This window comes from Puma concolor, chromosome C1, assembly GCF_028749965.1.
Source record: "Puma concolor isolate L17-30 chromosome C1, mPumCon1.1.hap2, whole genome shotgun sequence".
In the NCBI taxonomy this organism is placed as follows: Eukaryota; Metazoa; Chordata; class Mammalia; order Carnivora; family Felidae; genus Puma; species Puma concolor.
Genome location: NC_141674.1, coordinates 15,424,740 through 15,451,077, shown reverse-complemented (window position 1 = coordinate 15,451,077; position 26,338 = coordinate 15,424,740). Strand labels below are relative to the sequence as shown.

General features: G+C 37.8%; 1 protein-coding gene across 43 annotated transcripts in view; it reads left to right on the top strand.

The window, feature by feature from the left end:
• Positions 1 to 26,338, top strand: part of EIF4G3 (eukaryotic translation initiation factor 4 gamma 3) — a 315,852-nt gene that overhangs the window by 137,623 nt on the left and 151,891 nt on the right. For 12 of the 43 annotated variants that reach the window (XM_086715898.1, XM_086715917.1, XM_086715891.1 and 9 more), the window contains 4 exons: positions 20,364 to 20,459; positions 21,478 to 21,519; positions 21,863 to 21,976; positions 25,569 to 25,601. In XM_086715898.1, coding sequence (XP_086572024.1) covers positions 20,430 to 20,459; positions 21,478 to 21,519; positions 21,863 to 21,976; positions 25,569 to 25,601 — 219 coding nt within the window. In that variant the 5' untranslated portion in view covers positions 20,364 to 20,429. Of the gene's footprint in view, positions 1 to 3,414; positions 3,886 to 20,363; positions 20,460 to 21,477; positions 21,520 to 21,862; positions 21,977 to 25,568; positions 25,602 to 26,338 lie in introns of those variants that run through there. The other 31 variants (XM_086715905.1, XM_086715928.1, XM_086715927.1 and 28 more) reach the window with 10 other exon arrangements.

Here is a 26,338-nt window from a genome sequence, read left to right as displayed (position 1 = left end):
CTTGAATTCTCACCCTCCTTCTGTCTCCTTACTCTCTGAAATTTAGGTAACTTACTTTCCTAGGAATCCTTCAAGTGGATCTTACTTGTTTTCTTACATTCTTCATATTTTGGGAGGCAGGCTTAATGAGCACTGTTCTGACCCTTCACTACTCTCTCTGGGTCCTTGCCCTTGACATGTGCAGTAAATGCATATACTGCTCTCTTATTGATATCACCCCTAATTGTGCTAGGCAGATTTCCCCATTTGAGGATTTTAGCATTTGGTTCAGAATTTACTTGTCCACTTTGCTTTCTGCCATCTACCTTGAAGACTTCTAGAATTCATTTTTGGCCTTTACAACCATTGCTGTGGACTCTGGGATTCAGCCTCCCTTTTTTCACTTCCTCAGAGCAACCATATGTGGATACATATAGAACAACCCATATGAAAAAGTCTGGACCTGCATTGTCCAATATGATAGCCACTAGAGCCACCTGGGGCTTTTGAGCACAGGAAATAGCTAGTGCAAATTGAGAAGTGCTAGAAATTATAAAATAAACCAAATGTCTCAGTTTTTATAATGCATACAGGTTGAAATTATGGGTATATTTGGTTAAATAACATATTACTAAGATTAATTTTGCCAGTTTATTTGTACTTTTTCTAATGTGGCTACCAGAAAATTTTAAATTACTCATATGGATTGTATTTCTGTTGAAGAGGACCAGTCTAGATCTGGTCTGTGCCTAGAATTTTTCTGGTTCTAAGTTTTTGAAAATCTTAAATTTCTCTGAGCAGCATAGCCTTCATCTTCTGCCTTTCCCTATTCAGTTTTATTTGCCACCTACAACCCTTAAATTCTGTAATCCCTTTTGATTCTGTGTGACAAGCCCATTCCAGCTTTTACATTCCTTTTGTTTAGTCTTGATCCTATCATTAATCATTAATCCCTAGGTCCCTTTCTTTTCTTAGTTTCTTTTTTTTGCCAATCCCCATCCCTGAGTCAGCCTAACTTATCAGGTGTTTTCCTCTATTCTGGCCCCCAGGATGTAGGGTTCTGCTGTAGAAATTCAAATACCTGTGTTGATGGAATTTATAAAAAATTTATATTAGTACAGCTGGACTAACCTAGACTAAGGTGTCATTTAGCCGATCTGTAATCCTTTACTCATCCCTAACTGACTTGCAGTTCTATCCGGCACTGTGCATTTATCCGCACTTTGCCGCCAACATCCGGAATAGTACATATGTGCCGTATAGCTCCAGACGTTATGCGTTGTGGAAGCCCAGCCCCACCATTTCTAATCCTTCTGCTTACTTTTGTTTAAGTCCCTACTGTTTGAAAAATTATTATGAAATACATAATCTTATAAGAGAGTTAATATAACATGTTCAGTTTGAAAGTACAATAAGAAAATAACTGACCACCACTTACCTGAAGAAGTCAATTACCAGTATGCTTGAAGCTCTCATGTACTTCTCCTTTCTCCCTACAGGTAACATTATTCTGAATTTTATTGTAATTGATATTTGTTTCACCACTTGTGTTTGTTTCCTTATACTTCATGGGTGTCTGCAGAATGAAGTTCACATTCTGATTTAGCCATTTATATATGTGACCTTGGTCAAGTTACTTTATTTCCTCTGAACCTCTTTTCCTTTTTCCTCTTCTTCTTTTTTAAAAAAAAATTTAATGTTTATTCATTTTTGAGAGATGGAAAGAGACAGAACCTGAGTGGGGGAGGGGCAGAGAGCGAGGGAGACACAGAAACCGAAGCAGGCTCCAGGCTCTGAGCTGTCAGCACAGAGCCCGATGTGGGGCTTGAACTGTCAAACTGGAAGATCATGACCTGAGCTGAAGTCTGACACTTAACCAGCTGAGACCCGCAGGTGCCCCCCCACCTTTTTTTGGTCAACTCTACCCTCAGTATGGGGTTGGAACTCACAACCCTACTATAGTCACCTGCTGAGCCATCCAGGTACCCCTTTTCTTATTTTTACAATCATTTACTTCATAGAGGTTGTGTATAATTAGTTAGATATGTGCCTGGTAGTAAATAGACTTTCAGTAAAGGGAGCAGAGGTCCCACCTTTTCAGAAGCTCTATCTTTTTAGTTCCTCTTTCAAGTATGTTTATTTCAAGTTGATTTCTGTTATTTGGTCTTGTATTATCCTAGGTGATCTCATCCCCTCTGTTTGCAAGGACTGTTTGTTGGTTTTATTCTGCTGATTCCTAGATCCCTCTCTGTAGATGACTTTGCTCTGTATGTATCTAATTGCTCTCTATGCATTTGTACCTGAGGGTTTCTTCCAACAGTTAAAACTCAACATAATACAATTGAATTTCATCATTTTTTCATCGAAAGAGGGAGGAAACAGCTAATGAAAAGAAAGACATAAAGTGAAAATAACCTTGGTGTGTTTGAGGGAAATAAATATGGACAGTGTGCCTCGAGAGTAAGGGGATATGAGGTGAGGTCCAAGGGGTCGCCTGGGACCCAGTCATTTTTGGCTTTATAAGCATCCTTAGCTACCCATCCTCAAATCTTAGAATGTCAACTTCCTTACCTCTTATATCTAGTTGCTGAAAGTCATGCTATTTCAGTGTACTAATTATCTCTCAAATCTGCCTCCTTTGTCTTGATTCCTTGTGCGAGGCCAGATTCTTAATCATCGTGTACGTAGGTAGACTCTTGCAGTAGTTTTGTATCTCTGACGCAGATCTCTTCTCGAGGACTCGTTACTGTTGCAATCGTTCTTTTTATTTAACAGATCCAATGATACCGCTCCTGGGGTTCCTTTCAAGGTAAAATCCTTACTTATCTTGACACATCTTTTCAGTCTGGCCCAATCTAATTCTGTGGCTTCCTGCCGCACCTGCCACTATGCTCTGGCATTACTGACCTGTTTCAGGGTTCAGCAGATAAGCCCTGCTTTCCCAAGACTTCATGTTTGTGTTCTGTTCTACTCATTGTTTTGCCTCCGCATGGTACCCCTTTTCCTCCTGTGGCTGATTGCCCTCACCCATTCATCCACTGTGGAACTGTTACCTGTGAAGGCTCTCTGGAATCTTCTCCAGGGAAGGAATTAATGTCTTTGCTTTGCTTCTTGACCTGGTATTCACACGCCTTATAACGTTTTCTATATTCTCTTACAGTTGAGTTAGGTAACTTATAAACTCCTTGAATATAGGAACCATGTCTTCTTTACCTTTATTTCTGGGATTCCAGTTGATGCTGAATAAAAAATTGTCAAATTGCTACATTTTAAATAATGTATGGTTTGAGGGTTTATTTATTTCATTCCAATTTCGAGTGAAATGCTTTTGTGTGTTTAATGGTTTCCATTGATGGTACTACTAATTAGAATCGGCAGAGGAAAGAAAATCTGAAGTAGTTTTGCCCTTGAGGCCTTGTTATTTTTAAGAAGAGTCAAAAACTTAAAATACTTCATTTAAGGATGCTTCCAAAAGAAAACCTAAGGTATGTGTTGGCAAGTTCAACATAAGCACAAGCTATATGGATTGTGCAGTGTTCGTTGCCTTCTCCCCCCGGTCTCCTAGAGAGACATGTTTTTCTCCAAAATAGCCCTGACCTAATTGATTTGAAGCTTGCTAGCCTAATTAGCCTCCTGTTTTTGCCTGTCTTTGTTTTTGTATTGTCAGGAGCACTTGGTGTATTGGTTGCGGTGGAGATAGGACCATGTGATTCCTAAAATGAGCTTTATCGTATCAGGGAACTGTAACTTATTAGTGGGAATGGGAGAAGACACCAAGTGTTGTGGTAAGACAGAAATTTCCATGGAGTTCCTGGGAGCAGGAAGATTATTGGTGGGTGACTCAGCTGTTTTCTACGCCTGTCTCATGTGACTGAGAGTGCATGACGTCTGTTTATTCTCGGCAGAGTAAGTATGAGAGGAGTCACATTACACAGCAGGCACAATGTTTACTTAACCAGCTCTGTGATGATCTAAAAATAGCTTATGGGGATTTTTGTTTTCTTACTGCATTTGGCATCATAAGACAGAAAAATCATAATGCAGACCCAATGGCAAGGGCTTTTACTTATAGATAATTTTGAATAAATTGTTGGCCAGTGCTGTTTCAGTTCTCTCGTTGAAAGATGAATGCTTTGGTATAAAGCTTAAATAAAAGGTTAGGAAAATAAGAAAGCCTTCTAATTATCCATAAAATAATTCTGCACAATTGCATTTGAGCTTATATTCTGGACAGATGGACAGTTTCTGTGCCTCAGGTATCTATGTGCTAGCGTTTTACACAGGAACTTTTTTTCCTTTTTGTGAGGTTATAGCAAGTATCTTTTTCAGATGGACATGTTAGTGTGGTATATATTTGCTGGATTTTATGTTAATATTAAATTATGATGGTAATTCTTTTCACGTTGATTTTCCTGTTTTACTCACTCTGTATTCAAGATTTGTGCCATCACATACTGTAATTGGGGTGTTCAGTGTGTCAGTGTTGTTATTATTGCCCCGTGTACCTATTTACATGCTTGGCTCTCAAGGAGAAAGCACTTGGAAGTCTCAGTGTATGTAATCATCATCATCTGTTCATTTGTCTGGGAAGCAGTGAGTCACTGTGATTTATTCGTTTTGACATCTGAGTGTTCTTGTTCTTGGAGGTACATCATTTGTGCAGCATATGAACTTGCATCTCTGAGATTATTTCCAAAGGGAAAAGAAACTGGATTCATGAAGAAGAAATAAATGCCACCTTTCTATGTACAATAATGTTTAAGTGAGTGGGAATATTTGATTGGTCTAGGAGCCTGTAAAATTACATTACTTAATGATGCTTGATGCTCTATATAAAGTGGGAAATACATACATAACCTTTTTACAGTTGATGAAAAAATGACTGGAGTATTCAGCAATTATTGCACTTTCTGTGTTTCAAAAAAATATTAAGTAAACATGGGAGGTTTTAAGTTTTTATTTTCAGTATTACACTGTTAGAATACTTAGTAGGATTTCTATTTTGGCATCTCTTTACTTGGTACAATCACTAGAAATTTAATATGCCTGGTATGGCATAATACAATAGATAGCCTCTAATTTATGGCATGTAAATTAGGCCTGACTTGAACACCATTGGAAGGTAATTCCAGCAGTTTCACTGGCCATATGTGTGTGATCCCATACCTGCCCTCATCCCAATAGATAAATAACAAGTTGGTCGTTTCTCAGTGGGCTTGAACACCTAAGGACAAGCCATGATGCTTGGGCATGTTCTGAAGAACAAATAAGAAAATGATTTCAAGTGAGCTCAGCTATTTCACAGGAGATAAATTCAGATTTAGCGAAAGAGAAAGTAGTTTTCCAGTTCCTGTCATATTGGCAGTTGCAATAGATGCTTCACAGAACCTGATTGCCGTGCAGACACAATGTTTGCCTCTGTAGTGGAGGAATTATTTGTTTCCTTTAGTCACTTGTAGTGTTTCTCAATGTCCAGGGACATGGGGCTGTTTTTATTTTCTAATAATACCTCTCGCTTTGGGAGGTAGGAAGATCTGTATTTTGGTTTGGTCTGATTCTCCTTGTTACTCTCCTTCCTTGGAAATAAAAGGTAAGAATTTGGGTTTTTTTCCTTCACTGAAACAGAGGAAAGGCATTGTGTCTTGTTTTGTTACAAAAAGTTTTTTTAAATGTTTATTTATTTTTGAGAAAGAGAGTGCAAGCAGGTGAGGGGCAGAGAGGGGGAGACACAGAATCCAAAGCAGGCGCCAGACTCTGAGCTTGAAGCACAGAGCCCGACGCGGGGCTCGAACTCACGGACTATGAAATCATGACCTGAGCCAAAGTCAGATGCTCAACCTACTGGGCCACCCAGGGGCCCCTGTTTTTTCTTTTTCTAGTTAAAGTTAACTTGTTGATTTGAGATCTTTTTTATTTTTTTTTTAAATGTAAACAGGTAAATAAATTTCTTTCAGTGCCGTTTTTGTTGTATTCTGTTTTGATATGTTGTCTTTTTCATTTGTTTTAAGATATTTTCTAATTTCCTTTGTGATTTTTTTCTTTGACCCATTGGTTGTTGGAGAGTGTGCTGTTTAATTTTCATATCTTTGTGTATTTTCCATCTGCTATTGATTTCCAGTTTTATTCCATTGTAATCTGGAAAAATAGTTTTCAGAATTCATGGAGACTTGTTTTGTGGCCAAACTTATGGTTTGTCTTGGAGAATGTTCCATGTGTACTTCAGAAGAATATTTATTCTGCTATTGTTGGATGGTGCGTTTTGTATGTCTTTTAGGTCCAGTTGGTTTGTAAAAGTAAGTCCTGTATTCCTTATTGATCTTCTGTCTGGTTGTTCTGTCAGTTATTGAAAATGGGGTGTTAAAATCTCCTATTACAGAACTATTTCTCCCTTTAATTCTGTCACTAGTTGCTTCATTAATTTAGGAGTTATGATATACTTGTGCATGTGTGTTTATAAGTGTTATATCTTGGCATTGCCTCATTATAATGTTCTTTATGTCTTATAACAATTTTTCAAATTTTCTAAAAATTTTAACTTCAGTAGAGGTAACATACAATGTTCTATTAATTTCAAGTGTACAATATAGTGATTCAACACTTCCATACATCACCTGGTGCTCATCACAACCTGTAACAATTTTTGAATTAAAGTGTATTTTGTATGATATTAGTGTAGCCACATCTGCTCTCATTTGGTTGTTACTTGCATGGAATAGTTTTTCCTCTTTTCACTTTCAATCTATATGTGTTCTTAGGTCTAAAGGGAATCTTCTATAGAAGGAGGAGGGGCAGAGAGAGAGGGAGAGATCCTAAGCCAGCTCCATGCTGACAGCAGAGAGCCAATGTGGGCTCAAAATCACAAACCACAATATGGTTAGCCAACTGAGCCACCAAGGTCCCCCCCAAACCTGTCTTCTGATTGAAGAGTTTAATCCACTTATATTTAAAGTAATTACTGGTAGGAGAAGAATCACGTTGCCATTTTGTTTGTTTGTTTGTTTGGTTGGTTTTGTTTTTAAGATTGTATTTTTAGGTAATTTCTATACCCAGCATGGGGCTTGAATTTACAACCCTGGGATCAAGAGTGGTATGCTCTACAGCTGAGCCAGCCAGGCGCCCCATTTAAAATTTTCTTTATGACATAACTCTTATTATTTTTTCAAATCATTTTCCCCTTGCTGTCTTTCTAGTTGAGTTTTTGTAGTGTCATGTTTTGATTCCCTTCTCATTTCCTTATTGTGTAAATTCTGTAGATATTTTCTCTCTGATTACCATGGGAATTATATGTAACATCTTAGGTTACAGCAATCTATTTTAAACCGATACAACTTAACTTACAAACAAATTACAAATATTCTACTTCTTTACACCTCTGCCTCCTCCCGTTTTTCTGTTATTGGTGACACAGATAACATCTTTCTATATTGTGTATCCATTAACAGGTTTATAATTAGTTTTATGCTTTTGTCTTTTAAATCTTATAAATTTTTTTTTTTTTAACGTTTATTTATTTTTGGGACACAGAGAGACAGAGCATGAACGGGGGAGGGGCAGAGAGAGAGGGAGACACAGAATCAGAAACAGGCTCCAGGCTCTGAGCCATCAGCCCAGAGCCCGACGCGGGGCTCGAACTCACGGACCGCGAGATCGTGACCTGGCTGAAGTCGGACGCTTAACCGACTGCGCCACCCAGGCGCCCCGTCTTTTAAATCTTATAAACTAATATAGAGTTATGAGGCATAAGAACAATAATATAGGTATTTATATTTGCCCGTGAATTTAACTTTACTAGAGAACTCTATTTTTTCCTGTGGCTTCCAGTTACTGCCTAGTATTTCTTTTGTTTCCACTTCAAGGACTCCCTTTAACATTTCTTGTGGGACAAGTCTTGTAATGAACTTTCCCAGCTTTTGTTCATCTGTAAATTTCTCTTATTTTTGAAGGACATTTTTGAGGGACGTAGAATTTTCATCTGGTAGGTTTTTTCTTTCAACGGTTTCATTATATAATGTGTCTCATTTGGAGTTTATTGAGCTTCCTGTATTTTTATGTCCTTGTCTTTCTTCGCATTTAGGGTATTTTCAGCCATTATTTTTTCAAATATGGTTTCTGCCCGTTTCACTTTTCTCCCTATTGATTTTTTTCAATAGGTTCCTTAGGTTCTCTTTACTTTTCTCCTCCTCTTCCTCCTCCCTGCCCCCTCACCCTTCCCACACTTAGTAATTTCAAAGGTCCTCTGTTCAAGGTCACTGATTCTTTATTCTGCCTATTTAAGTCTGCTATTGAATCCCTTTAGTGAATTTTAAAAATCCAGTTATTGGGTTTTTCTACCCCAGATTGTGATTCTTTTTTACAATTTCTCTTTGTTGATGCTCTCATTTTGTTTATGTATTGTTTTCCTGGTTTTCTTAGGTCTCTGTGTTTTCCTTCATTCTATTGAGCCTATTTAAGACTGTTTTAAGTAACTCCAAAGTCTATGTTTCTTTAAGGTTGGTTTCTAGAGATTTATTCATTTGAATGCGCAGTATTCCCCTGTTTATGTGTATGCCTTATAAATTGAACATTTGAAAAACGGCCACACCTCCTAATATTTGCCGCCTGGGTCCTTGCAGGGGAAGGCCGTCACTCACCAGTCCAGTGTGAAGGCTTAAAGATCTTCACAAGCATTTTCTGTTCATACATCTTCCTTGGGCCTGTGTGTGTGGTTTCCCTCCAGTTCTACTATATCCATGGCTACTATTAAATGTTGTAAATTCCTGAAGGGTCTTCTCTGCCTGGTATCTCCTGCCCCCGATGCCTACAGGTCTGAAGTCTCCCTGCAGTTCTCAGCTCAGCTAGTGTGACTGCTTTCTGCGGGACTCCAACCTGATATTGACACTATGCCACTGTTCCCATCAGTGCTCTGAGTATGGCGAGACAGAAACCAGTTTCGTAGGCAACCGCTAGGTAAGCCAAGTCAGAACGTTATGAGCAAGTTCCATTCTTTCTCTCTGTCCCAAGGGAGAAACTGGCAGTTGGGTGGCTTCCTCCAGACTGTGCCATGCCAAGGGAGGGGTTTGGTAAAGGGCAGGCAAAAACACCACTCCATTTCCTATCCTTTTGAGTGTGGTTGTGTAGAGCCAAGGAACACAGTTCTCACAAGATTGAAGGTGCCTGGAAACAGGGGATGATCAATTATTTTAGGTTCACAGTAAAATGCTTGTGGAGATATGAGAGAGTAAAAAACTGTTCCGCAGTCATCAGGAATGGCAAGTGTTTTTTTGTTGTTGGTTTTTTTGTTTTTGTTTTTAGGAAAAACTTAAGGATAGGGAAATGGAGTATGTGTTTAATATTTTCATAGCAAGAGGAGGACCACTGTCAACTTTAGTCTTTTTTTTTAATTTAATTTAATTTTTTAAATTTACATCCCAATTAGCATATAGTGCAGCAATGATTTCAGTAGTAGATTCCTTAGTGCCCCTTACCCATTTAGCCCGTCCCCACTCCCACAACCCCTCCAGTAACCCTCTGTTTGTTCTCCATATTTAAGAGTCTCTTATGTTTTTCCCCCTCCCTGTTTTTATATTATTTTTGCTTCCCTTCCCTTGTGTTCATATGTTCTGTCCTGTTATCTGTTATCTGTTATCTGTCAAAGTCCTCATATGAGTGATGTCTCATGATATTTGACTTTCTCTGACTAATTTCACTTAGCATAATACCCTCTAGTACCATCCACGTAGTTGCAAATGGCAAAATTTCATTCTTTTTGATTGCCAAGTAATAACTTTAGCCTTAATCTAGGTCAGTGTTTTCAAATGTTTTGGTTCAGGGCCTCTTTATACTCTTAAATAACTCTTTGGGATTTGCAGTATTTTTTTCATGTTTCATCTATTAATATTTGCAATGTTAGGAGTTAAAACTGAGGAGTTTAAAAGTATTTACTTTAACATAAAAATAAAGTTCACTTATTGTGGAGATCAATAATATGTTTTTATGTGCAAATATTTTCTAAGACAAAAATATTGATGAGAAAAGTTGTATTATTTACAGTTTTGCAAATCTTTGTAATACCTGGCTTAATAGAAGCGAGGTGGAATCTCCACCCGAAAAACAAATAACCCAGTGAAGAAATGGGCAGAAAACATGAATAGACACTTCTCTAAGGAAGACATCCGGATGGCCAACAGGCACATGAAAAGATGCTTAACGTCGCTCCTCATCAGGGAAATACAAATCAAAACCACACTCAGATATCACCTCACACCAGTCAGAGTGGCCAAAATGAACAAATCAGGAGACTATAGATGCTGGAGAGGATGTGGAGAAACGGGAACCCTCTTGCACTGTTGGTGGGAATGCAAATTGGTGCAGCCACTCTGGAAAACAGTGTGGAGGTTCCTCAAAAAATTAAAAATAGACCTACCCTATGACCCAGCAATAGCACTGCTAGGAATTTACCCAAGGGATACAGGAGTACCGATGCACAGGGGCACTTGTACCCTAATGTTTATAGCAGCACTCTCAACAGTAGCCAAATTATGGAAAGAGCCTAAATGTCCATCAACTGATGAATGGATAAAAAAATTGTGGTTTATATACACAGTGGAGTACTACATGGCAATGAGAAAGAATGAAATATGGCCCTTTGTAGCAACATGGATGGAACTGGAGAGTGTTACGCTAAGTGAAATAAGCCATACAGAGAAAGACAGATACCATATGGTTTCACTCTTATGTGGATCCTGAGAAACTTAACAGAAACTCATGGATGGGGGAGGGGAAGGGAAAAAGAAAAAAAAGAGGTTAGAGTGGAAGAGAGCCAAAGCATAAGAGACTCTTAAAAACTGAGAACAAACTGAGGGTTGATGGGGGGTGGGAGGGAGGGGAGGGTGGGTGATGGGTATTGAGGAGGGCACCTTTTGGGATGAGCACTGGGTGTTGTATGGAAACCAATTTGACAATAAACTTCATATATTGAAAATAAAATAAAATATTGTTTTCAAGGAAAAAAAAAGAAGTGAGGTGGAATCTCATATGTGGTTCTGCGCTCTACTTGTTGCAATATATTAGCTGAAGTATAAAGAAAATACAGTATTACACAGGTGTGTAGTTGGGAAAGGGAGACATTTTATGCAAGTTTTTTCAGAAATGTGTGATAATCCTTTGATGCTGTGTTAAACTCAGTAAATGGTAATTTCTTAAACATTAGTTACATTGTTGAATCTGAATCCATATTATTGAACTTTTGGTACTCTGGTATGTTAAAACCTGCTGGTCTGTCTTGAACTTGAATTAATTATTTGGTATTATATGATTTTGTAGCATCACATATTGGTCATTTGAAAAATATTGCTTCACTGAGTTATACACATAATTTGTATTAGTTTAAAAAATCACATTCTCCTTATAAAGTCTTACACATTGGGAGGCGCCAAGCTCATGGTGACAGATACATATTTTCAGTAGTCTAATTTTTATTTCTTGACTTTAACTTTATTATTGGTAACAAATCCTTTTCATTTTCCTTGATGTGACAGGCTCGTTTTGTTCATTTTTTTTTTCAACGTTTATTTATTTTTGGGACAGAGAGAGACAGAGCATGAACGGGGGAGGGGCAGAGAGAGAGGGAGACACAGAATCGGAAACAGGCTCCAGGCTCTGAGCCATCAGCCCAGAGCCCGACGCGGGGCTCGAACTCACGGACCGCGAGATCGTGACCTGGCTGAAGTCGGACGCTTAACCGACTGCGCCACCCAGGCGCCCCATCGTTTTGTTCATTTTTAATAAACTGTCTGCCACGTACCAAAGTCTTCACAAGCATACTTGTCTGTTATTTATTCTTTCAAGTAAGATGGTGTTGCGTGTAGTTCAGCTTGTAACGCAAGCAGTGGAGTAAGTGCCGTTTCTTAATAGAACCATCTTACTTTGGTATGCTCTGGAAGTGCTTTATTTCTCATCTTGTTTAGTCACACCAAGTATTATAATGACATGTGCTGAAGCTTTTTTATCATATGGTTCCAGTTTTCTAACATCTATACATTACCAGATTATAGAGATGGAGAATAGATTTGTGGTTACTGTGAGTTAGGTGCATGAGAGGTGAAGGAAGAAGGAAGAAGGCAAGAATGTGCCTGTGGCTACTATGGGGCAGTCTGAGGGATCTTTGTAAAGAACTTTCCTGTATTGTGTCTGTAGTGGTGGTGACACAAATCTATACGTGTGGCAAAATTACCAAGAACTAAATACACACAAAAAATGTGTATGTACAAAAAAGTGGTGAATTATGAAGAAGGTTGACGGGTTATTCCAATGCCATTTTTATAGATTTGTTGTACTGTAGGTATTTGTTGCTATTACAGAAAACTAGGTAAAGAGCATGTGTAGGGAAACTCTGTATTTTTCAAACTCCATGTGAATTTATAAATCTGAAAATAAAAATTCATAACTTTTTCGTTCTCGTAAATGACATTAAGTACTGACTTTATTTCTTTAAATGAGTGCATAGTGAATGTGGGAGTGAAGAGAGCAAGATTGCAATTTTCCTTGACGTTTACTAACACACCAGTAGTTTTACCCACCTTGCTTTTTTGTGTCATTAGCACAGGCTAATAATACCTTAGCATTAATATGAGGAAAGGATTTTACCTCACGGACCCTCTAATTAAGGTCTCAGGGATGCCCAGGGATCAGCAGTCCACCCTGAGAATCTGTGGCAAAGAACTTCAGCCTTTATTTAGCTGAGGAAAACCAGTAATATGCTTAAGACTGTGTATGGGTCTCTTCTTCTTTTTCCAGTGTTTTATATTGTGTTCTTGTTTGTTGGATGTTATTTCACTTCTGTGAAAACAGAGTTATGGACGTTTGTAAACATACAACGTTAGACACGAGAAGAGTAAGATTTTGGAATTAACAGCTTTCTACACCTGTGTTGTGCAGTATGGTATCAACTAGTCATATCGGCTATTTAAGTTTAAATTCTAAGTGACTAAATGTGTATAAATAACACTTAAATGGAAGTAGTGGTTATAGAGTTCCAGTTTTGCAAGATGAAAAAGTCCTATGGATCTTCTGTACAATGTGCATATAATTAGCATTGCTGTACGTTTATTTTATTCATTAAAATGTTTTTAGTGTTCATTTATTTTTGAGAGAGAGAGAGGGACACACAGAATCTGAGGCAGGCTCCGGGTTCTGAGCTGTCAGCACAGAGCCCGGTGCGCGACTTGAACTCGTGAGATGGGAGATTGTGGCCTGAGCCGAAGTTGGGCGCTTAACCAACTGAGCCACTCAGGCGCCCCAACAATTGTCTGTTTTAAGTAAATTATTGGTGTAGCCGTAGGTAGTCTTTTTATTCAGATTTTAAAAAGTATTCCCAGCTCTGAATGATACAAAAAGATTTGTCTCTAGCACTTATATAGTTTAATATTTTACATTCCAACATTTTATTTTTTACTTCTATTTTTAAAAAATTATTTAATTTTGAGAGAGGAGAGAGAGAGTGAAAGAGCACGAGCACAAGCGGGGGAGGGGCAGAGAGAGAGAGAGAGAGAGAGAGAGAGAGAGAGAGAGAGAGAGAAAGGAGACACAGAATCCGAAACAGGTTCCAGGTTCTGAGCTGTCAGGATAGAGCCCTACATGGGGCCTGAACCCACAAACTGCGAGATCATGACCTGAGCTGAAATCGGAGACCCAACTGACTGAGCCACCCAGGAGCCCCTACGTTCCAACATTTTAAATTAATATGGAATTTTTTTGGTGCTATGAGCTGACGGTATATATTCATCTTTTCCCCACACAATTTATTAAGTAATTCTGGGCATTTTCCTACTGATTTGAAATGCTACCAGTAGCTTCTATCCATATGTGTGCTACTTTCAACATTCTTGGTACCATTCATTCCATATCATTAAACGTTGCTCTATATCTTTTTTTTTTTTAATTTTTTTTTTAACGTTTATTTATTTTTGAGACAGAGAGACAGAGCATGAATGGGGGAGGGTCAGAGAGAGAGGGAGACACAGTATCTGAAACAGGCTCCAGGTTCTGAGCTGTCAGCACAGAGCCCGACGCGGGGCTCGAACTCACGGACCGCGAGATCATGACCTGAGCCGAAGTCGGCCGCTTAACCGACTGAGCCACCCAGGTGCCCCGCTCTATATCTATTTTAATGAGTGTAAAAGATTATAGCCTATGGCTGAATAAATTGTTTTATATCTCTATCTTTTATTGGTTAAATTGGGAAGTTCTTCAAGGTTAAAAAGCCCGCAACAATATATCCTCACCCTCATTTATGTACATAGCCCATAGCTATATATAGTGACTCCTTTGTGCTAGATTTCAATAAATATTGTTGCCTTAGTTTTAATTGTGATTTATGAGACGACATTTTGTGTTCCAAAAATATATAGAACTTTCAAAATACAGAATTCCTACTGTATTTTCTGCTTTGCTTTGTTTTTTTCTGTGATGTGAAGAGGAATGTGGAGGATAGAGGTTATTTTCATTATGTAATTATTATAAAAGTAATCAATTCTTTTGATTCTTGAAAAACGAAAAACAGGTAGTACAGAATTATATAAAATAAAACCACAGGTTTTATCCTATACTTTCCTTCCAACTCCCATTCCTCAGAAGCAGCTGATGCTAAACTAAGTTTGGTTAGGAAGACATCTTATCTTTATACACTTATGAACATGTTCTATTTTATATATCAAACATAACTATATAAGTAGGCTGCATTTATATTCTCTCATTACTGACTATAACATACTTAACTTATTCATTAGAAAAACATAGAAATTTAGCATGTTCCCCCCCACTTTTTTTTTTTTTGCCCTTATGAATATATCTTTTCCTTGAAATGGAACTGTGTGTCAAACGGATAAGCTTATTTAAAATGTGGTAAGAGGATGCCTGGGTGGCTCAGTCAGTTAAGCCTCTGACTTTTGATTTCAGCTTGGGTCATGATCTCATGGTTCCTGGGATTGAGCCCCGCATTGGGCTCTGCACTGCTTGGGATTATCTTTTTCCTTCTTTCTAAAAGTATATATAGGCACACTTAGGTTTGTTGCAGCATTACTGTTTTTAACGTTTGTTTATTTTTGAGAGAGAGTGACCGCGTGAGTGGGTTAGGGGCAGAGAGAGAGACAGAATCCGAAGCAGGCTCCAGGTTCGGAGCTGTCAACACAGAGCCTGCCGCAGGGCTCAAACTCAAGAACTGTGGGGTCGTGACCTGAGCCGAAGTCAGAAGCTTTGCCACCCAGGTGCCCCTCAGCATTATTTACAATAGCCAAATTCTGTAAATAGCCCAAGCGTCCATTGATGGATGAATGGATAAAGAAGATGTGGTGTATATGTATAGTGGAGTATTATTTAGCCATAAAAAGAATGAAATCTTGTCATTTGCAACAACACTAGTGGAGTTAGAGAGCAGAATGAATAGTGAAATAAGTCAGAGAAAGACAAGAATTCATGTGGAATTTAAGAAACAAAGGGAAAAAGAAAGAAAAAAGACAAAGCAAAAATCCCCAACTCTTTACTGTAGAGAACAGAGGTTACCAGAGGGGAGGTTGGTGGGGGGGATGAGTGAGAGAGGGGGAAAAAGATGAAGAGTAGATCATGATGAGCACTGAGTAATATATAGGATTCTTGAATCACTATATTGTACACCTAAAACTAATATAACACTGTGTGTTAACTATACTGGAATAAAATTAAAATAATTTCAGGGTCATTTGGGTGGCTCGGTTGGTTGAGCATCTGACTCTTGATTTCAGCTCAGGTCATGATCCCAGAGTCTTGAAATCGAGCTCTGCGTTGGGCTCCATCCTGAGCGTGGAGCCTGGTTAAGGTATTCTCTCTCTCTGTCGCTGTCTCTGTCTCTGTCTCTGTCGCTATCGCTGTCTCTCCCTCTCCCTCTCTCTCTCTCTCTCTCTCTCTCTCTCTCTCTCTCTCCCCCTCTCTCTCTCTCTCTCTCTCTCTCCCTCTCTCCCTCCCTCTGCCCTTTATCCCACTTGCGTTCTATCTCTAAAATTAAAGAAAATTTTAAATAAAATTTGGTATTATCTAATAGCCCTTTGGAAGGTTGTGGCAACTTTTTCAATCAGATTTACATGTGCACGCACACACATGCACAGTATTGAATTTATTAGGCTTTATGTCAGAATTTGTTTCAGGTGAAGGAGGAGTCTTAGGAGGAATAACCTTTCATCTCAGAGTTATATGTGAAGTGCTCAGAATAGTGCCTAAAACATAGTAAGAGCTATAAATGTTTTGTTTTAATTCTTTTTCTTGGCTTAAGTTCATTGCCATATGTGGCAAAAATTAAAAATCCTTGTTAGTTTTTTACATACTTATATATTAAAAATGATCACATCTGCTCCTATGATGCTGTGTTAGTGTGTCCTGTCTTGTAATGGAATTTACTCTCAGATTTTTATCTTTAATTATCCACATCACTGTTTCTTAAATAGTTATTATGGACTTTAAGGTTATGTTTGAAGCACAAAGACTATTTTGATTGGCTTGTCTTTACTGGCATTCTGTTAACAGTCAGTTAACATCTTTTGCTAATTGTTTCTGTTGTGTTCTTATTTCCCTAAGTTAATATAAAGGGATCAGTGTTCTTTGAAACATAAAAGTAATGAAGGGGTCCCTGGGTGGCTCAGTCGGATGACCAGCTGACTTCAGCTCAGGTCATGATCTCCTGGCTCTTGAGTTCGGGCCCTGCATCAGGCTCTGTGGCTGACAGCACAGAGCCTGGAGCCTGCTTCCCATTCTGTGCCTCCCTCTCTCTGCCCCTTCCCCACTCACTCTATCTCTCTCTCAGAAAATAAGTAAGTAAATAAATAAAAACATTAAAGAATAAAAAAAGAAGAAACATAAAAGTAATGAAAATGAGAATGCAAGTAAACTTGGACAGTGAACTGATAGCAGCTTCAATATAAATTATTCATGTATATATCCTTGGAGAAGTAAGTCTTTGTGATACCTTTGAAAGTATTACAAGAGAAAGGAGATGAAAAACCAGTGACAACCACTGAAATGATATTCCACTGATCCGTCCTGAGTTCTCTCTTCATTTGATACCATGAAACTTGTTCATAGAATGTTCCTATTCAAATATTTGTGTTATTTTTCAAGAAAGTATAGTAGTAAATTAAACAGGTTATTCCAGAATGACTTGATCAGTAAACTTGTTGAATTGTGTCATTAGAAATGCAGAAAAGAGATAAAAAGCACAGCAGCAGCCTTCACAGCTGCGCCCTTCACAGCAGCACCAGGTACGAGTTAGTTATATCATTCCTAGGAAATTTGTAAAACCAGGCATAAAGAGTGGAATAACCCTCTGAGAGAAAGCCAAGTGAGCAATTGCCAAACTTCCTTTATCAGTGCCTCTAGTAAAATCACGTACTGCTAACGGCACAATGGCGGACATAGTGAAAGAGGAATCGCTTCTGTGTGTGGCTGTCATCAGATGTTATGTGTGCCTTGCATTTACATGAAAATTTGTAGAATACGAATCTGCTCTTGGCATACATACAATTTGAGTAGAAGAAGAACTTGATTATGTGTTTGTCTGTTTAAAAGAGCAATTTCAAGCTAAAGGAAAAGAAATTCTTTTATTAATAATCATTTTAAGAGCAATGATACAATCCCAGTATTGACAGGGAACCAGCAATTTGTGTTGCCAGGAGTGGTGCTATTAACGAATGAAAGAACTTGTGCCTGAATGGTAATTCACATGCTGCTTTTTCAGTTAATTGTAGGTGTGTTGTCTTAGATGGCTCCAGTGTTGGAGATATTTGTGAAAATTTTGAATAAGGTCAAAAATGGCCAGGGTGCAAATTTTCAGCATCCTCTGTGGAAAGGAAAATGGGCTGTTCTTCCTTTCTGTAGTACTCTAGCTGTGAGAGGACGAAATTCTCACCCAACTTTTTGAAGTATAGAAGGAGAGAACATTTCTTTATGTTTTTGTAAGTCCTACATCTCAATGTTGTATTTAGAATCTTGATAGTCTGAAGCTTATGCTTCAAACAACACCAACTAACTGTTGAGAATAAAGTGTCAAGATTTCCTAAAACCAATAAGCCTTACCACTGAGAATATGAATTTCTTAACACTTGGTCACTTTCTTTAATTTGATAAAGAATGAAATTGATGTTGTATTTTACAACTGTATCCAAATGTTGTAATTGAACTTGATGAAATAGTTTTCAAATTTGAGTGCAGCCAGAGTTAGTAAGAAATCCATTCACCACTCTTAAATTGAAACTGTAAACTTGAATTAGAAAGTTAACTTTAAATTTAACTTTACGTTAAATTTTACGTAAGTTAACTTTACGTTAACTTTACATTAACTTTACGTTAAATTTACTCCAGCCTTCCAGAGTTTGAGTATGAAACGTACATATATGTAAACTTAGTGTTTGAAACGGTGCTAAAAATTATCTTTGATGAGAAACCATGGATAACTCTTGGGTCATATCTGATGAAATTATCACCTATTTGATAGATGTGAGATACTCGCAGTCATAATTTTCAATTTGTGGCCAGATTGAGTAGAACTATAGTGAAAAGGGAAATTAACCTGATCTGGAACCTTAATGTCAGTTATAGAGATGGGTATAATTAGGTTACCATACTGGAAGATTGCAAACTATCCTCTTCGTCCAGTAAAAAATTGTTTTTTTTTTCCCATTGATGTTGTTGCGTTTTCATTATTTGAAAGTTATGATGAACTTTTCAAAGATTTTATTTTTTTATATGATCTCTACTCCCCAATGTGGGGCTTGATCTAATGACTCTGAGATGAAGAGACACATGCTCCACTGATATATAGCCAGCCCGGGAGGGGCCCTTCAGCCAGTTGCTTTAAATTGTTAATCCCAGCCAAACTTTCACTGAAAGGTCAGCAGATGCCAAAAATTGTAGAATTCTCTTTTAAAGCAAAGTTAGAATACTTTCTAGAGGTATCATTTACTTATTTACCTTGGATAACACACTCGAAATTTCTTTCTTTCTTTCTTTCTTTCTTTCTTTCTTTCTTTCTTTCTTTCTTTCTTTCTTTCTTTCTTTTAGAGTTTATTTCTTTTATTTTGAGAGAGAGTACATATGAAGAGGGGAGGGGCAGAGAGAGAGAGAGAGAGAATCCCAAACAGGCTCCATGCTGTCAGCAAAGAGTATGATATGGGGCTCGATCCTATGACCCTGGGATCATGACCTGAATTGAAATCAAGAGTTGGATGCTTAACCAACTGAGCCACCCAGGCGCCCCAACACTAGAATTTTCTGATCCTTGATTTCACGTGTAAAATTGGCACCATGGTGATAACACGTGAATGACCATATAGTAAAAGTGACGTTACCTCATTTAATCTTAGCAACTTCCTTATGAGGTAGGTGTGTTATTTCTTTTTACATTCATGGGAGAGGTAAGTTACTTGCCCAAGTAAGTGGCAGTTGTTAGTATTTGAATTCAGGTCCTGTGTCCATTGCTTTTGCTAGTATTTCTTTTTTTTTTTTTTTTTTTTTTTTTTTTTTCAACGTTTATTTATTTTTGGGACAGGGAGAGACAGAGCATGAATGGGGGAGGGGCAGAGAGGAAGGGAGACACAGAATCGGAAACAGGCTCCAGGCTCTGAGCCATCAGCCCAGAGCCTGACGCGGGGCTCAAACTCGCAGACCGCGAGATCGTGACCTGGCTGAAGTCGGACGCTTAACCGACTGCGTAGTATTTCATTTTAAACATGTTACACGTATTGTTTTTTTCTGAAGTCAGTAGCACGTAGAATATTAGTCTGTAGCATTTAACATGGGTTTATAATAAAACGTTTATATTCCTTTTTCAGAAGACTTGTGGTAAGTTAGTGAATATTACCACTTAAGTCACACTTTTTTCCAACTTTCTGTAGATTTTTATGTAAAAATAAAAAAAAGGTCCTATAAAAGGATTACGGTGTAAGCAGTGGAAGAGAACAGCAATAACATAATAACATAACAGTTAACCTCGTGAACTGCTAATTTGTTCTGGGATGTCTTCCTCAATGGTTTTCTTTGCTTGTGGGGTATTTTGGAAAGCTCATCACAGCGTTAACAATTTCTTTCAGCTATGTTTGATTTTGGTTGTGGCATGATCTGTCCATTTCAGAAATAGATGAATTGATAGTGAGCGCTCTTTGTATTTCAGTTATCAAATAATTGTACCTAGTCATTGGTTTGCAGATGTCTCCTTATCAGGTTTTAGGTAACCTGTCGCAGATGCTGCTCTGATCGTGAATTGCTCCATATTGTGGTACAGATAGAAACCACACTAATGAATACATCTGTCAATTTCTTTTTAATAATTTGAGTTACCATGCCATATATATTCAAAATATGATATTGTTACTGCCATTTTTTGACAGACCCCATATCCCTCTGGACAGAATGCAGGTCCAACCACGTTGGTATACCCTCAAGCCCCTCAGACAATGAATTCACAACCTCAAACCCGTTCTCCGGTAAGTAAGCAGAAGCTTGTTCTAGATAATATTTTCCATCTAAGTTTGTGTTTTTAATAGCTTGGGTTCCTTTGGCTAATTTTTTTTCTCATTTTTAGATATTTGTTCCAAAGCCAATTTATTTTATTATTGTTATTAATCATTATCATCATAATATTACTATTATCGGTTAGCATTGCATTTTCAGACCTTTAATATAAGGAATAATTTAAATTAAGAAAAAGAAGAAATGGAGCTTTATATCTTCTTTTACTTTCCTGTGGCATGATATTAAAAAAAATCTGGTTGCATTCAAGTTCACTTCATTTCAGCTCTTAATTTGTTATACTGTTGAAAATTCAGAAAGAGAGTAAAGCACAGTGATTTTAGAAGTAAATTAAATTTCATTAATTAGACGCAAATTCCGGTGGTTTGGGAAGTAATAGTTCTAAATCAGTGTCACTAGGTCAGTTCTAATCATTTGACAGTTTGGACATATGCATGACATACACCAGTGGTGTATTTGTTTTTTCAGATGGTAAATAAATTGTCATACAAATTAAAATGCTATCATCCTCTTTGCTCATCCTTTACATGGATTGCAATAAATATTGCAAAGCCTGAGAATTTATTCAAGGTTCATCCTTCTGTTTCACAAAAGTATATAGTGGCTTCAGCTGTCCATTCCTTAGAACGTCGTTTCCTGCCCTGCATGATTAGATTTTGCCAGAAGGTGCTTCTGTAACATCTCACATTGTATCTCACATCCCTACTTGTATCTCAGCTCTGTGTTTTCCTCAGAATACAGGTATCTTCTTTTGGTTCCCCACCCCTGCTTTTTTTTGCCTGTAGTACTGGAGTATTTCATTGCATTAGCTTCTATTCATTTGGTTTTATGCATGAACTGAGAAATGTTGAAATGTATGAAAGATTGCTCAACAAACTAGAGATCATAGACTGCACCAAAATATAATCTCTTTCTTACCCTCTTTCTGTCTTCCTTTTCCCTGTTGTCCTCTTCTCCAATACCTGTTCTTAGATCCTGGTTCTCCCCAGAGGGTGGAAGAACCATTCTAAAGAGGTGGGACTTTGGTCCTAGTTGCCTGTTTGCTTGTCTCTTTTTTTGCTGAAATGATCAACAAGATGTCTGATGCAAGTTGTGTTCTGAGAGTGGTTTGGGGATGTGCATACTTTACTACTTGGAGTGGGCCTGAGATCTCACCAGGTTAATTTTAGATAGGCCCTGCTTATAGTCATTAAACACGGGACATTATGGTAAGCTCTTACTGCAAAGAATTCTATGGCCCTGTTCACCCCCACCCCCACCCCCATTTATAATTATTGAAAGAAAAGAAATTTACATGGTTAGAACTGGCGCAAAACCTGACTGAAGAGCTGCATCTCTAAACCAGTTTTTTTGACAGCCCAGCAGAACAGTGCCAATACATTGCACAGACAACTGGAAGAGGAGGAAGGTTTTGGAACAGACTCCCGTTTACAGGTCCTTGGCTGGAAGAGGCTGGATAAAATACTGCATTGTAAGCAATATAACAAACTGTACTTCTTGCAGGCAGTGGTGCCTCTGGCACTCATTATTTTTGACCACATCCATTTATTGGCTGATGAACAGAAATGCTCTGATGGCTTCTTCTCTGAAAGTCTAACCTAGCATGGCAGTTTCTGCCAGGCATAGTGGGGAGAAGAATAACAAATTGGGTGGGTCTTCTTGATTGGGAATTAGACAGGAGTAATTTGGGGTTTAGATGTTTCTTTATTTTAAACTCAAAGAGGGATATCCCTTTCAGATAAATTTGATTTTAAAAGATAAATTTCAACGCTTCTTTTTCCCTCTTTCCATTTTATAATTGAATATCAAAGAGGAAATTGTCTGTAGTTGTCAGCCATTTTTCTGTGGTCATAAACTCTTCAGATACTATCCTCTATGCAATTTTTGCCATCTGCTCTGCTAGTGACCATTACCACCCCCATTACTAAAAACCACACACATAACATTCCATTACATATCCCAAAACAAGTGCAAGACTAGCAAACCCAAGACTACTCTTGCTTGTTGTTTTGGGTCCAGTTTTCTTTATTTCATTTGTGTTGGTGCTGGGAGGGTGAAGATGGGATATGGAATTTCACAGGATTGCATTTTCCTTTTACATCCCAAGTTGCCATAGTCTAGTCTCATCCATCCCACAGCTATCCCAACTGGTGAGGAGAGGTAAGCTGTTGCACTAAGGAAGGGACCCTTCCCATGGCTTTGTAGAGCAGCTAAAGCTTACTCCATTCTATTTCTGCATTAATGGGCCATTGGCAATTGCACAGTTTAGGCTATTCTGTTCTTCCCTGGACAGCTGCCTTTGCAATCCAAGTGGCTTCAAGTGGCCCCTGCCCTCTTTCAGGTTATCTTTTTGTCCATATTTCTATTTGATGCCTGGTATCTTAGTTAAATTCATATTGTTGAAACTCTTGTTTAAAAGCAAAAACGTACTGATTAGTTACCTATCTGTCCCGTTTTCTGGTTGTACTGGAACTCTTTAAACAATAGTTTATTTTTAAATAGCCTCTAAAATAGTGAAACTATTAAATGCCTAATTGGAAGAGGGGTAACAGTTTGGTTTTTTCAGTAACCTGTATCCACTGGTTATTTTTCTGTTTTGTAGTGCTAAGTGCCAAAGATACATCAGTGTTATGTTGGCCATGCCCTGTTGCCAACTGTGCACAGAAGAGTGAGTGAGTGAGTGGGTGGGTGGGTGGGTGGGTGGCATTAACATTGGATCCAAGTTCACAGAAAGCTGCTTTCTTTAATATCTACAGTCCTCACCATCTTAAAGACCCCTTGTAAAAAGAAAAAAAAAAAAAAGAAATGAATGTGTCTATTTTTAATATGAGCCAGCAGCGACTACAGTTTGTTCTGTTGCTTACAGTTACCCACAGGACTAAGACTATTGTCATTCCAAATGAAAAACTCAATAGCCAATGGTGACTAGTGCAAAATAGACTAGGGTACTTTCCCACTAACTTGTGTTGGTTGTTTTTTTTGTTTTGTTTTGTTTTTGTTTTGTTTTTTGTTTTTTTGAAGTATATGTGTAATTTTATAAGGTACTCCTCTTGTTCATAGAAAGTTATCTTTTGACTGGACCTTCCAAATACATGAAGTTGCAACTTTTATTTTAGAGCCTTAGAAATGGGACCTTTCTGTGGAACAGTGATAAGACAGGTACTGCTGTACTCAGGTTAATTTTTTAACATGGCCCTTCTTTCCCATTTTCTTCAAAAGTGTCATGAAGAAACATCTCACTTCCACCCCCTACTTTCATACCACATGGGTGGTATTGCCTATTCTTGAAACTTGATGTCCGTAGTAGAGGTATGATCTGCTTTCTTTTCATAATTGGAAAACTGCAAATAGAAGACCTCAGTTTCTGTGAAGAGAAAATGTTCTGCAAGAAGAGTATAGCTGCCATTGTCATCATTCTGAAAAACGATTTTACAATAATTCACAAATATAATGGCTGACCTAACACAGTCTAATCATGTAGGTCATCAAGAACTCATTAAGTTATGCTGAATAACTTCAAAATGTGTTTAAAACACATTTCATTACTTGAATAATAGGTGGTGTTTTAGTCTCCAGGGTGAATTCTTGGTAGAGCAGTCTTCAGCCATCTCCTACTCTGTGGCATGAGCTCCACTGCATGTAGTTGAAAATTATTTACATGAAATAATGGCAGTTGGGGAAATAATTCCAAATCTTTTGCACGTAATTTGAATTCTGAGTCTGAGGGATTGTTTCCTAGTTAATCTTTAGTCTGATTCACCTGTAGTGATGAGTTGACCGAAGGATGGCTCTAGTCTAGGAAAGAAAATAATTGAAGACATAGATTTTAGTTCCTTAAATGTATTAAAGTAAAGCCTTGTGTGGTTTGCTTTTCAAAACCGCTTTGTAAATACTTTGTTTTCACTACTAAAGAGGGTGGTTAATATTTATTATTTAGATAGTTAATGCATTAGTAGCCAGTCCAGACACTATGTCCTGAAAAGTTTTCTCTCTCCTTTTTAGTAAAATCACATTGGAAGGCAAGTTAGTGCTCTGATGAAGAATTATTTGATCTTAGAGGTTTAGTATGTAAAATTTTATGGGTGGAAGACCTTTTTCTTTCATTCTAAGTTAGGGAAATTAGGTGTTGGAATATATATTATCTGCTTTCAAGCACGGTATTTAGCTAAGGAGTTATATTCTGTTTTGTTTTTATTCTCAGTATCAGATAGCAGTAGGTGCATATGTACAGTGTTGTGCTGTTGTGTATAAACAGTGATTGAGAGATTTGACTTCTTTCACTCTTTTTTCTTCTTGAGCTGATAATAGTACCACTTTGATTAATCATGTTGGAGAGTGATATTCTTTACCAGCTGTTTGCTTTCGTATGCCTGATACTAAACTTTACTAGTTAATTGTATTTAAATATATATATGTAGTTATTTATATATTTAAATACATATTTATATATTATAAATATGTTTATATATTTATAGATATATAAATGAAATTTTTTTTAAGAAATAAAGGAAGATACTGAAATTTCCATTTCATGTATGAGATACCCCATTAAACTTAAGTAAATTTGAAATCAGTCCTTTAACATTCTTTATTTCCTGTTGGACATTTTAATTACCTCCTGGCTATTTCTTGTAATATAAAAGCTTTTCTCATTTCCTCCAGCTATATCAATTGCATAAGCATACTTGACTTTTTCATGTTTGTCTTAATATAACCACTTAGTATTTCAGACTTTCTTTTTATTTTAGGGGTTTTTTTTGTTGTTGTTGTTGTTGTTGTTTTTAATTATTCCTATCAGAAGGATACCCTTACGTGCCTAACAGCTTAGCTGTTTCTCTCCCAGCTGATAAATGACAAACTATACCTGGTAGTGGTGTTAACCTGTTGAATCTTAGTACCTGTCTGTCACTGTCCTGCAGCAAAGCTTTGACTGTTTGTGTTTTGGTTTTTTTTTCTCGTGGGTTTTTTTCTTTTGGCATATTGTGTGACATTTTGGTTTTTGTTGTGGTGTTTCTGACTCTTTGTGCCTTTCCTTTTGTGTTTGTTTTCCCTCCTTTTCTCAGTTTGCAGCGGGGCCTCGACCTGCCCATCATCAGGTACTGTACCCTTGCCCCTTCACTATCACCCGTAATACTAGGCGGGGGTGCCAGTAGCTGCTGACTCTGAGAATGCTGCCGTTCCAGGGGCCGCTCCGCTGCTCTCTCCAGGAGCTGCAGCCTCGTGGGGTCCTCTTCTCATCCTTCACTAACCTCACAGCACTCTGTGCGTAACAGACCCATTCCCTTCTGTTGATGGGAGTTTTTTCCCTCAAAATAATTGCTCTGAATGTAGAGAACCCTGACATTTTTTTGATAAATTAACCCCCCCCCCCCGATTTTGTGGGTATCTGTACTGTTTACATTTAACTGAGTGGAACAGGCAACATTCTAAGGGTTTTCTGTTAACATTCTGATGTAACTTGTATTGATGTGTATAAAATAGCATTAGTATTTCTAAAACCACTTACTCTCAGTTGCTAACTGAAATCTAATATCCGGTTAACAATAACATATATTCGTTTGCTGCATAGAGAATTATCTTTAGCCTGTTGGTTCTTTTAAATGAAGTGATTGTTTAAATTAATATCCAAAAATGTATCCACTAACACTAATTTATTTAGCAGGAATATACTAGAGGAGGTGGTTTGGGGAGAAAAAGACTTTTGCAGGGCTTTTCCCTCCGAGTAGTTTTTGATAGAGTGTTCTGAAACATTTTCTTCTGCTATAGTAGAAAGGGCATAGACTTTAGAGTTGTACAGATCTGGGTTCTTATTACCACCATATTATCATGTAAC